The sequence below is a fragment of the Pelodiscus sinensis genome, chromosome 3 (genome assembly GCF_052426305.1).
Source record: "Pelodiscus sinensis isolate ZL-2025 chromosome 3, ASM5242630v1, whole genome shotgun sequence".
Classification (NCBI taxonomy): Eukaryota; Metazoa; Chordata; order Testudines; family Trionychidae; genus Pelodiscus; species Pelodiscus sinensis.
In genome coordinates, this window is record NC_143054.1 from 123718949 (window position 1) to 123731842 (window position 12894).

General features: G+C 43.5%; 1 protein-coding gene across 8 annotated transcripts in view; it reads right to left on the bottom strand.

Annotated features, from left to right (window-relative positions):
* WDR27 (WD repeat domain 27) overlaps nucleotides 1-12894 on the bottom strand; it is a 212773-nt gene that overhangs the window by 185790 nt on the left and 14089 nt on the right. For all 8 annotated transcript variants that reach the window (XM_075924675.2, XM_075924672.2, XM_075924676.2 and 5 more), the window contains exons 7-9: nucleotides 11124-11194; nucleotides 9994-10108; nucleotides 7597-7729 (exon numbers count right to left, since the gene is read on the bottom strand). In XM_075924675.2, coding sequence (XP_075780790.2) covers nucleotides 7597-7729; nucleotides 9994-10108; nucleotides 11124-11194 — 319 coding nt within the window. The remainder of the gene's footprint in view (nucleotides 1-7596; nucleotides 7730-9993; nucleotides 10109-11123; nucleotides 11195-12894) is intronic.

The window sequence follows — 12894 nt, forward strand, 5'->3', positions numbered from 1 at the left end:
GGTGCCAGTGAAAAGGTTAATGGTTCCAGACTCGTTGGTCTCATTGAACCGGATTTATAGGGTGCTTTCTTCGGCACCGGAGGGCTAGACAAGACATATGGTGCCAAAGATGCCTGGGCCACTGTTTGTGTCGAAGTCATCAGTGCCAAGGGAGTCATCATATGAGTGGTCAGTGCTGAGGTGTGCGGTGCCAAAGGTGGTTGGTACAAGTGTGGGCACTTCTGACACAGAAGGTGCTAATGTTGTCGGTACTATAGTAGCCCGTGCTGTTGCCGGTGGTGCTGACCAACGGACCGTTACAGGTTTTTGTCACAATTTTGGTTCTGAGAGTGACTTATGTTTGATGCCACTGAGCCAGACGTGCTGAGCTTATCACTGACACTTACACGTGCCGACGGTAAAGACCGAGGTGGTGAAGCTCTTTTTCAGGCTGGAGCCGGCTGTGGGGAAACTAGTTTCCTATTTTCCACCCTCGGAGAGGAAACAACATGAGAATGATCCGGCGGTTGAAGCGCCTTGTCGAACAGGAACATTTTTAGTTTCAACTCTCTGTCCTTACATCCCCTGACTGTCAATTTGGCATAATGTACACATTTATGAGGCACGTGAACCTCGTCGAGGCACTTGATGCACTCGGCATGACCATCTGATGCAGGCATGGTGTCACGGCATGTGGTGCACATCTTAAAACCAGGAGAGCCTGGCATAGCTAATTTTATAACCAACTGAAGATAAACTTTTTTTATGAACTATATTAACCACAACTATAAGAACTGTGACTATAACTATAAACTCTAACAACTATGTACTCTACTCCTGACAGGGTTTGCCTGAGGAGAAAAGGCTCACTCCATCTGTGACTGCAGGCGGCAAAGAGGGAACTGGTGGGAGTCGGACCATGCAAGAAATCAAAAGAGCGCAAACGGCGCAAGGTGCGTGCTGCTCATGCACGGTCCGGCCAATCACTGCTCAAGAAAACTCCAATCTGCAGCACCATGATAACCTGACACCTACAGTGGAGCAACCACGGGGACATCACTCGAAGAAGAGTGTAATTTTTTAAACCGAAACAGTTACACTGTTTCACTCAAAAAAAACGCACAAGATTTGTTAGAACTTAACACCCTCAGGGCAAGTATACACTAAAAAATTAAGTCAGCTTAAGTTACATCAATGTATAGCCACTGTGATAATTACATCTTGTATCGGTGGTGCATGTCCTTACCAGGAGCACTTGCACGGATTAACTGTTAGCACTGGGCATTGTGGCATAGTTTCTCAAAGGCAGAAACAGTTGATATAACATGATGTTTATACTGACACTGTATATACCTAACTACATTGACCTAAGCACTATGCCTCTCATGGACGTGTAATTAAGTCAGTCTAGTGGGTGACTTACATCAGTGGGAGCTACATTTTAGTGTAGACACTTACAAAGTTATGTCAATTTAAGCTGCCTTATGTCAAGCTAACTCTCAGGGACCTAAGGCCAGGCCTACACTAAAGGGAAAGATCAAATTAAATAAGTAGTTGGAGTCAACAGATCTTAATACAAATTTCCCCATCATCCCCACGTCGGGAGGCTGACGGGTGCAAACACTCCCTTCAGCTTCCTTTACTCCTCGCAGGTACAAGAGTACCATCTGCCAATGGGAGGCTCCCTTTGAATTCAGTTTAGTGGGTCTTTACTAGACCTGCTAAATTGAACTCTGGAAGATCATGGCAGCGTCAATCTTCCCCCAGCGAAGACAGGGTCTAAGTCACAGGGTGCATCTACACGGCACCGTTATTTCAAGATAACTAGCATTATTTCTAAATAACAATGCAAGTGTCTATATCGTCATTCTATTATTTCAAAATAATTTCAAAATAACGGATGACTTATTCCAAAATCTGTAAACCTCAATAGGAATAATGAAAAAGCTATTTTGAAATAAGGTGTTTGTAGACCCTCCACTGCTGCTATTTCAAAATAGCCCCTCACCAGGGCCATTCTAAGTTATTCCTCCCCAGTGCATCCTGGGACTCTAAATCGAGATAGCACATCTACATTAGGGAAGCCTGCCTCGGACTAATTTTAAGGCTTCCCTGCAGTATAGATGTGCGATTTCAAAATAAGCTATTTCAGAATAACTATTCCAGAATAGCTTATTTTGAAATAAGCGTGCAGTGTAAATGTACCCTCAAACGGGTAGTCATTTTAGTCTGTATCTGTAAAAACAACCAGGAGTCTTGTGGCACCTTATAAGCTAACGGATCTATTTATTAACAGATTTATTTATTTTGTGAGTAAAAGCAACTTCATCAGATGCATGCACTTTGTCTAATGAAGTGGATTTTATCTACAAATGCTTATGCCCTAATAAATCTGTTAACTCTGTAGTATAGGCCATGCTTCAGGCCTGCATGACAGTCTTTTTCTAAAAAAAATCAGTTTAGACAATATTAAATGGAGTAAGAACTGGTTAACTAATCAACCTCAAATAGTAATAAGAAATAAGGATTCATCAACCTCTAGGGCAGGGTTGGGTAATAAGCAGACCACAGGCCAGATGCAGTCCGCCAAGATTAGCTACTGGTGAGCTGCAAGTTACTTTATTTACCTGAGTTTCTGCAGGTACGGACACTCGCAGCTCCTGAAGGTTGTGGTTCACCATTCCGGCCTGCACCACTTCCTGCAGCTCCCTTTTGGTCGGGAATGGTGAACTGCAAGCAACAAGAGCCACAAGCCACCATACCTGAGGATGCTCAGATACATAAAGCATCTGGATGCTGTCAAGGAGCTAACCCTGACAAACAGCATCTGGCCTAAGGGCCACCTATTTCCCACCCTTGTCTAGAGAGAGTTTTAGTGGGGTCTCAGAAGAATTTGATCTTGACCAAATTCTATTCAATATCTTTATCAATGTTCTAAGGGAAATATAAAAACACTGCCAGAAAAATTTGCAGATGACAAACAGTTTGGGGGGTCTGGTAAATAAGGACACGGTCACTTAGGGTACATCTACACTTGCTCCCTATCTCAAGATAGGGATGTAAATGTAGTGTACCAAAATTGCTAATGAAGCGCGTGATTTAAATATTCCGCACTTAATTAGCTTAATCACATCCAGCCGCCATTTTGAAATCGCATTATTGAGAAGTAAAACGCCCTGTGTAGCAGCGTTATTTCGATAGAAAACCCTTCTCTCGAAATAACTGTTACTCCTCATTTTATAAAACACGGGGCGTTTTATTTTGCAATAATGCGATTTCAAAATGGTGGCCTGATGCAATTATGCTAATTAAGCATGGGACATTTAAATGGGGATCTGGACAATCTGCTGGGGCAGCCATTAGAGAGCCCTCACCGCCGAGAGCGAGAGTGGCTTCGGCGCCGGCATCGGGAGCAGTGCCGCAGCTAGCTGGCAAGTCTGCACCGGCCTCAGCTGTACGCTCTGTGAAATTGATGCCGGTGCCGCAATTGTCCAGCCGCTCTGCACCGGCTTCAGCAGCACCGGCTATAACAGCACCTGCCTCACCGGCAGCTATGTGGAAATAAGCATCTTGTAAGTCGTGGACTGCAAGCCAAATCCCCTTTGTTCAACGACGGAATGATAGTTGTTAAGGTTACCATCTTGAAAAGAAACTTCCAAAGGTGTAGATTTAGCTTTCGAAGGTCTAGAATGGGTCTCCTGCCTCCCGACTTTTTTGGTGTGCGAAAATATCGGGAATAAAAGCCTTTTCCCCAGAACTGCTTGGGAACTCTCTCTATTGCCCCAATGTCGAGCAAACGTTGAACTTCCTGTTGTAGCAGTTGCTCGTGAGAGGGGTCCCTGAAAAGGGACGGGGAAGGGGGAGTGGTAGGGGGAATAGAGAGAAAGGGAATGGAAAGGCCGAATTGCACTATTTCTAGTACCCATCTATCCGTGGTGATGTCGGACCAATAATGGTAAAATGACCGTAGGCGATGATGAAAAAGATGGATAGTCTCGTCTTCCATGTTGATTGCGGGTAGCTGGCTTGCATCCTCTACAGGCAAGTCAAATTTTCTGCTTAGTTGATAATTGATTGGTTGAAGGGCCCTGTTGGGGTTGTTTGTGCTGAGGACGTTGTCTAAGGCGTTGATTGTCGAAGGGACGTGATTGTTGTCTGGAGAAATTAAAATCATATCTTCGTTGATAAGGAAAATAACGTCTACATTTGAAGGAGGGAGTGTACATCCCAAGTGTACCTAGAGTGGTGCGTGAATCTTTTCCCGAGTGGAGGACTTCGTCTGTGTTCGCCGCAAAAAGCTTAAGTTTGTCAAGTGGTAGGTCCTCAACCTTGCTTTGCATCTCCTTTGGGGCTCCTGCAGATGACAGCCATGATGATCTCCTCATGGCAATACCTGTGGCAGAAGCTCTAGCCGCTGTGTCAGCCATGTCCATGGCTATCTGCAGTGCTGTACTACATGATGCATACCCTTCTTGGACTATTGCCTTCAAAAGTGGCTTCTTGTTGTCTGGGAGATGAAGTAACTCTGCTAATTTGGAATAATTATCAAAATTATGGTTTTATAGATGGGCTGAATAATTTGCGATGTGCAGTAGAAGTGTGGCTGAGAAGTAGACCTTCCTACCAAAAATGTCCAATTTTTTATTGTCCTTGTCCGGAAGCATATTTTTGTACTGTGGCGCTTTAGCCCTATGTTGTGCTGCATCCACTACTAACGAGTTAGACTGAGGATGATTGAACAAGAAGTCCAATCCTTTTGCCGATACAAAGTATTTTCTGTCGGCCTTTTTACTCATAGGTGTAACCAATGTTGGGTTCTGCCATATCTCATCTGCCACTTCCATGATCGCATCATCACTAGGTAAGGCGATCTTTGCACGTTGTTGTGGACGGAGGTTTTTCAAGAGACGTTGCTTTTTAACCAGAATATCCGTTAGCTGTATTTCCTGTGTGCCCGCCACACGTTTAAAGAGGTCTTGGAATTGTCTTAGATCATCCAGTGGAGAGACGTCAGCTGGAAATATTGCCTCATCCGGAGATGACGACGAGCAGTCTGCTGGAGAAGTTTCCAGTTTGGGGTCTTCAACATCAGACAACTGCCCCTCTTCCGGCTCAGACTGGTCTAGTTGGATCGTTGGACTCTTAGACGGAGAAGGTGAGTCTAGATGCTGCGATTGATGAGGTAAGTATTTTTCACTCAATGGTTGACAAATGCAGGAGGATCCCCTACGGGAGGACAATGTACGATCACACCGGGGACGATCATCATATGGTCTATGGTAGCTGTCATAATAGCGCTCAGAATGCAACAGAGAGGAGTGGCGTGACGAGCGTGCACTACCATGCTGGATATAATAGACGCGGCACGGGGAGCGTCTACCAGGCTTGTATCTTGAGGATCGATTGGGTGAGCAGGACCGTGAATGGGACCGACGTGTTTCTAGATACACTGTGTCCTTATAATTACGCCATCCCTACCTGACCTGTGTAGGAGGAACACTATAGTCATGATAGCGACCGTACCTTCACGGTGAAAAATCTGGAGACAGAGATCTGTCTCTGTAGTGAGTCTTTGATAATACCTTCCTATGTAGGTAGGTGTCTTCCACCCTAACAGCCACAGGAGAGCCAGGCACCGAATAGCAATGGAGCAGTGCCGGGGAAAGCAGCTATTGCTGCACTGATGCCGGTGCCAGCAGAGTGTCCGGTGCCGGAGTCAGCGGCAGTGCCGGGGCTGAGGCATCAAGACCTTCTGCCTCGGAGCCCAGTACCAGAGGAGATGGTGCCGTGGAGGATGGTGCCGTCATAAGCGGGGCCGGTGAGGCAGGTGCTGTTATAGCCGGTGCCGCTGAAGCCAGTGCAGAGCGGCTGGTCAATTGCGGCACTGGCGTCAATTTCACAGAGCGCACATTTGAGGCCGGTGCAGACTTGCCAGCTAGCAGCGGCACTGCTCCCGATGCCGGCGCCGAAGCCACTCTCGCTCTCGGCGGTGAGGGCTCTCTAATGGCTGCCCCAGGAGATTGTCCAGACCCCCTGGGGGTCATTTTGGACGCCTCTGAAGCCATTGCAGCTGCTGAAGGGAGGGATCGCGCTGGGGACGGCTTAGATTGCTTCAAGCCGGCTGGTCCCGGGGAAGCCGCCCTGCGTTTTTGTTCGGGGGCTTTTGTAGCTGCGGGAGGGATCGCGTCAGGCTGCAATGCCTTCCTGAATATCAGCATTCTTATCTTCATCTCCCGCTCCCTCCGGGCTCTCGATGTTAATTTTCTACAGTGAGAGCACTTCTCGGGGACATGAGCTTCCCCCAGGCACCTAATGCAGGCATCATGGCCGTCAGCCGTCGGCATGGGCTCATGGCATGCCAAACATTTTTAAAAACCAGTCGATCCAGGCATTTTCAAAACTAGTACAGAATAAATGCCTGTATAAGCCCCGAGTGAAGCCTTGTCAATTTCACTTTTAGCGCTTTGCACAGCGCTTTAAGAGAAGCGGCTTGAGGAAAAAACTTCTTTTTTTTTTTTACTTTCTTATGAACAGAAAAACAAACTAGCAGGAACACGACTAACACTAACAAATTTAACTATTTACAGATGCAAAAACTGACTGAAAACATTCTGAAGAGAAATACTCAGGGAGCTCTGACCGCGACCTGAGGCGGTTGAGAGGAACTGACGGTTGCCGGTTCGCGCGCGGCTGATCAAAGGTGCGAACGCCTCACTGGGGAAGCACGCATGCACGAGCCGGCGGAGCATGACTATGAGAAATCTCCAAGCCACAGCGCCAGGACGGGACCCGACACCTAGAGTGGAGCACCCACGGGGCCACTCGAAGAAGAACTAGGGGTCACCAAATGAAATTAATAGGCAACGGATTTAAAACAAACAAAAGGAAGTTTTTCTTCACTCAGAGCACAGTCAATCTGTGGAAATCCTTATCAGAGGATGTTGTGAAAACTAAGACTTTAACGGGGTTCAAAAAAGAGCTAGGTGGATTCATGGAGGTTAGGTCCATCAATGGCTATTAGCTAGGATGGGCAGGAATGGTGTCGCTAGCCTCTGTTTGTCTGGAAATGGGTGACAGCAGAGGACTAACGTGAGGATTATCTATTGTGTTCTCTCCCTGTAGGGCATCTGGTATTGGCTACTGTCAGCAGACAGAATACTGGGCTAGATGGACCTTTGGTCTGACCCAGTATGGCCATTCTTATGTTCTAATGTAACTGCAAGGCCAATGATGACACCTGTAGAACCTCACTGATGGTTCTATTCCAAAATGAGTTTGCAGTATTGGCAGTTGTAAAAAGTTGTGTTTTTTTAATTTGAAAACAGCATTGTTGATTTGGAAACAAGGAGCTAACACAATAACTGTTTTTAAAAAAAACAATTATTTTTCCGAGTAGAATCTAATCTTGTATTTTTGTAAATTATTCTGTAAATGTTGCTTAAGTCCGTATATATTACTTATAAATCACTGAATGAATGAATGAATGAATGAATGAATGAATGCTGCTATAGTACTATATGAAAACAGACTAGCCCGCAATAACAGTAATTTGAGAACATCAATCAAATTGCTAAGTGATTTTCAGCCAAATAGTCAAGGATAATTTATTGCACTTACAAGTTTTCCTCTTTGCCTAAATTTACTGATTGGTCACAATGTTCAATTCTGAGTACTGGCAATGTTGTTTCCACTGTTTCTTCTGGTCTCATGTCACTTGGGCTGTGTAGCTTAGAAAACTTCTGTATTTGATCTAAAGACAGACATTGACTGCTATCAGACTAGCAAAATAGATCAAAATGGAGTGAAATGATATAAAGTCATAAAAGGGTAATTCAGTGGTAGCACAATGTACTAGCACGGGGTAGGGATGTAAGCGACTAGTCATCTACCCGACAAGCATATGTTTATTGGGTAATCGAGTAGTAACTCGATTAGTCGCTCCCCCCACCTCCTTGCTGCCTCTCTCGGACAGAGGTAGCAAGGAGGGAGCAGGAGCTGGTGCTGGGGGGAGCCGGCTTAAAAGCAGAGGGCTTCTTAATACATTTAAAAAGCAGATGTGAAGCAGGGGCGGGGGGAGGGGAGGACTGGGAACGAGCCAGGACAGCTGATTCCCGGCTTGCTCCCAGTTGTCCCTGCCACTTGCCTCTTCCTGGTGGCTCTTAATACATTTAAAAGGCAGAGCTGCAGGGGAGTTAGCTCCCAGGCTGGAACCTAACCCTGCTGCCACTCTGCATTTTTTCCCTCTTATTGACTAATCGAGTAGTCAATGGAAATTCCATCAACTACTCAATTAGCTGATTACTGGCAATTTAACATCCCTGCAGAGAGGCTGGCAAGATTCAGCACACAAAGTAGATCCAGCCCACTAAGCCACCAGATCCAGCCTGTGGGCCACCCTGACAGGATCCTCAGGCACAGAGTAGCTCAGGCTGTTTTAAGCACTTGGCTGCTCCCTGTGGCTCTCTACTCCAGGTGCCAGGGCGGGAGGGAGAGGCTTCAAGTGCTGCCCTGCCTCCCCTCCAGCAAAATTTCTCAGCTCCCATTAGCCAGTTTCTGCCTCCCAGCCAGAGACTGTCTCTGACCCCACCCCCCCTTTTTCTCTCTCCTAACTCCCTATCCCAGGCCACTTCCCCCTTCTTCCCTAAGTCACCACCCAAACCCTATGCACCCACTGTCCTTGCCTCCTCTAGGTCACAAATCCCTCCCAGGCCCTGCACCCCCCCACACACACACTTCTTCCCCAGGCCAGAATCATATCCTAAACCCATACCCTCTCTCTGACCCTGCATCCCATTTCCCTGCCCCCAGTCATCACCCAAACTCTCTGCACACTCCTTTCTTCTCTCCCCTAGGTCACAACTCCTTCCCAGACCCTGTCCTTCCTCTCCCGAGCCAGAATCCTCTTCTGCACCTCAAATCCCTGCTCCAGATCACAACCCACTCACTCCTTCACCCAAACTCCCTCTCAGACTTTACTCTCTCGCCTGCACCCCAGCCTGTTATCCTGAGCTCCTTTCAGCACCCAACCTCTTTCCCAGACCCCACACTTCCTCCATAAAGAAGTATGGCCATTGACCACTTAACTAAAATCTTAGAGTGCCCCCCTGCATCAAAAATTTTTGCCCATTGCTGTACTAGCATGAAGAGGGATCACATTTAGAGGCCTTTGCTCTAGCAGAGGAGACTACTAGAGCCAGCATGCTTTTTCAAATAATCAGCCCTCTCTGAAATGCCATTCTATTTTGCTGTTTTAGGGATGACTGGTCTCAGAAGCCTACTCCTATCATTTCAAGATGGAAACAGTCATTACATCATGAAGACACATAAGTGGGAGGAAAAGCAAATAGCAAAAATAAAGATTCTTAGAACTTCTAGAGGAATCAATGGATGTTTATTCCAGTTATCAAGTGATGAATAACTCAACAAGATCTATTTCTGCTCTCTTCTGAAGTTTTTGGTAAATTTCTCACTGACTTCAACAGTATCTAATCCACAAAATACAATGTTTGATATATACACACAAAGAGCAAACTTTATTCTTTTAGGGTACGTCTACACAGCAGGGCTAAAGTCGATTTAAGCTATGCAACTTCAGCTACATCAATTGTGCAGATGAAGTTGAAATAGCTTAACTCAGCTTTTGGTGCTGGCTACACAGTAGGAAGTTGAAGGAAGAACACTCTTCCTTCGATTTCCCTTACTCCTCATGAAATGAGGGTTACCATGAATCAGAGTAAAAAGTCCTCCACTTCAACATTATTTCAGAATAAAGACTTGTAGTGTAGACGCGCATTTTGTTATTTTACAATAACGTTAGTTATTCCGAAATAATGCTGCTGTGTAGATGTACCCTTAGATACATGTGCATAACTCCTATTTACTTCAGGAAGAGTTGTACATAAAAATATAAGAGCAACTTTCAACTAATGGTGTTCATAAAGAGAATATTATTCAGTAATATACAATATGAATTAAAGCATAATGTATAAAAGTGTTCTACAAACATCACAATACCTAATTGTTGTCTAGATTTTCCAGTTTTGCTGTAGAATTTCTCTTGCTCTTTGTTTAAGTTTATATGTACTACACAACGGTAATGGTGTTCACTGAGCAAACTGAATATCCAAAGCTGAAGGAGAAGGACAAAATCAGTCACGACGGCAGTTTTTTTGACACTGATGAAAACAGTCATGCATACTGCAAATTTAATATTTAATGTTTGGCCTCAAGATTATCAGATCAACTAACATAAATTGATACCATTTAACTCTCACATTGGATCATCTCATTTCCTAAAATATGATGTTTAAGCAATTTTAATTTCACAAATGCAGAATTTATAAAGAATCAATTATATGTATTCATTCATGTTTTAACAATATCAAGGAAGATTTCCAAAAGCCAGAATGCAGTCAAAAGCCTAATCCCCACTGACTTTCAATGGGAGTTAGATGTCTAATTGCTGTCTGAAAATCTCCCCCATCATCTTTTTCAAATAATTATAGCACGTTACAAGAAACCTTTGAAAACTTGCATGGGAAAACTCATTGACTCATATGTGTCCTTTATTGCTTACTCTTTATAGACACTACAACAGTCAAGCCTTTCATTTTCTCCACACTCCTCTGAACTGGTGCAGTGGGTGAAGTCTCTTATGGCTTTTTCAAGATGTTATTTTTTAAAAAAAATCTTAGTGATTAACTCAACAATAGATTACCACAGATCTCAATTTGCAAGGACACCTAGCAAAATGATACCACAGTAATGGTATCCTGTATATTTTTAGTTTAGACTGAAAGCCATGCTGATTGGCCAATACATAAAATGTAAATTAATTTTCACACATCTGATTGTAAAACAAACTTTCAGCTTCTGAGTCTGCTTACACAGTATACTCTATTAACAAACTGTGATTTTAAACATCTTTACTTTATTTAGAAAAGATTTTCCATTTAGTTTTTAAATTAAGATCTATGCTATCAATAACCAAAACAATTAAAGATCAGAGCAGTAAATTATGCTAATTAACACTGTGTGCAACAATTTCAAACACACAGATTGTGACACTTCCTGATACAGGACATTGCTAAACGTTTTGATATTTTGACTAAAATTAAAATTTATAGCATTCGCTTGATCCTCACCTGCCCATCTGCACATCCTGTAATAATCTGTTTATTTTCTTCATCAATGAACAGACTTAGCAAAGGAAATACTGTACAAAAAAAAGATGCAGTTGTTTTCATAGTACATATAAATTGGATTTCATATTTAAAAATATGGCCTCAATTCTATTGATGGGACATAAGCACATGCTAACATGCCCTCTCAAATTAGGATTACAAAAAACAGTTATTTTCATCATATACGTAATTAGAATAATGAGCATAAATAATATAGAAATGCCATGTATTGAGATTATCTTAAGAAAACACAGCATTTATGTAAAAGTTATCACAATATGTACACAAAACAGGAAGGCTCCTGTGTGCCATACATAACATCTGATGAATGACAAGAACAAGGTATTCAGTTATAATGGGGATTAGTATAACATGAAATAACTATATGCACCAAATGAGTGGGTACAAATTCAAGCATGTCACTAATAGCAACACAGATAAAATGTACATATTCAATATCTTTAGTTAGGCAAGTTACATTTTATGCAAGTACTCAAAAAATGTTTTCAGAGATGCTGCCATTTCTACTGACTTAAAAGTTTGCAAATTATGGCCCTAGTACTTACTGGCTAACTGTGCTATTTTGTAAACAACAAGCAGTCCTGTTGCACTTAAGGTATGTCTAAACTATGGCTACATCTACACTGCAAGCTTTTTGCGCAAGAAGCTTTTTGCGGAAGAGATCTTCCACAAAAACTTCTTGCACAAAACCACATCCACACTGCAACAGCACATCACAAAAGCAATGTGCTTTTGCGCAAGAAAGCATCCATGCTTGCGTATGAAAGCTCTATTGCCATTAATAGAATGGCCATCAGAGCACCTGTGCTTTTTCTGATAGGCTTTTTCTGTGCAAGAAATCCCTGTTGAGCATCCACACACACCTTTTTGTGCAAGAGTATTTGAGCAAAAAGGAGTTATTCTTTGTAGAAAGAGGTATACCTATACCGTAAAAAACCCCTCTGTTCTGCCATTCTACTGTAAATTTTCTTGGGCAAAAACGCACTTGAGGCGTGGATGCTCTGCAGGTTTTTGCACAAAAACAGTTGCTTTTGAGCAAAAATCCTGTAGTGTAGATATAGCCTATGGGATAAGGTCAAATTAAGATACGCAACATCAGCTACATTAATTGCGTAGCTTAAGTCGAAGTACCGTAATCTGACTTTTGGCACTGTCCACACTGCAGGAAGTCTAAGGGAGAACACTCTCCCTTCGACTTCCCTTAGTCCTCATGGAAGCAACACTACCAGCATCAACCAGAGTGCCACTCTCAGTCTGAATTAGCTTCACTAGACCCGCTAATTTGAACCATGGATGATCAACAACAGCAGCTTCGATCTTCTCTGTAGCGGAGACATACCCTACACTTCAAGCCTTTATTTCAAAAAAATGGCGAACGTTTTACTCTTACTCTGGAGGACATCTTACTCTTACTCCTGTAACCCTCCTTTTACAAGGAGTAAGGGAAGTCGGAGGAAGAATGTTCTAACTCGGACTTCCTGCTATGTAGACAGCGCCAAAAGCCAAAATAATCTATTTCGACTTAAGCTACACAATCAACATAGCTCTACTTGTGTATCTTATTTCGGCTTTAGCCCTGGTGTATAGGCACGCCCATAGAGACTAACATATGTATTAGAATAATTAGATCATGAGCTTTCGTAGAAGTAGATTTTACCCATGAAAGCTCATGACCTAACAAATTTTTAGTCTCTAAGGTGCCCCGGAACTG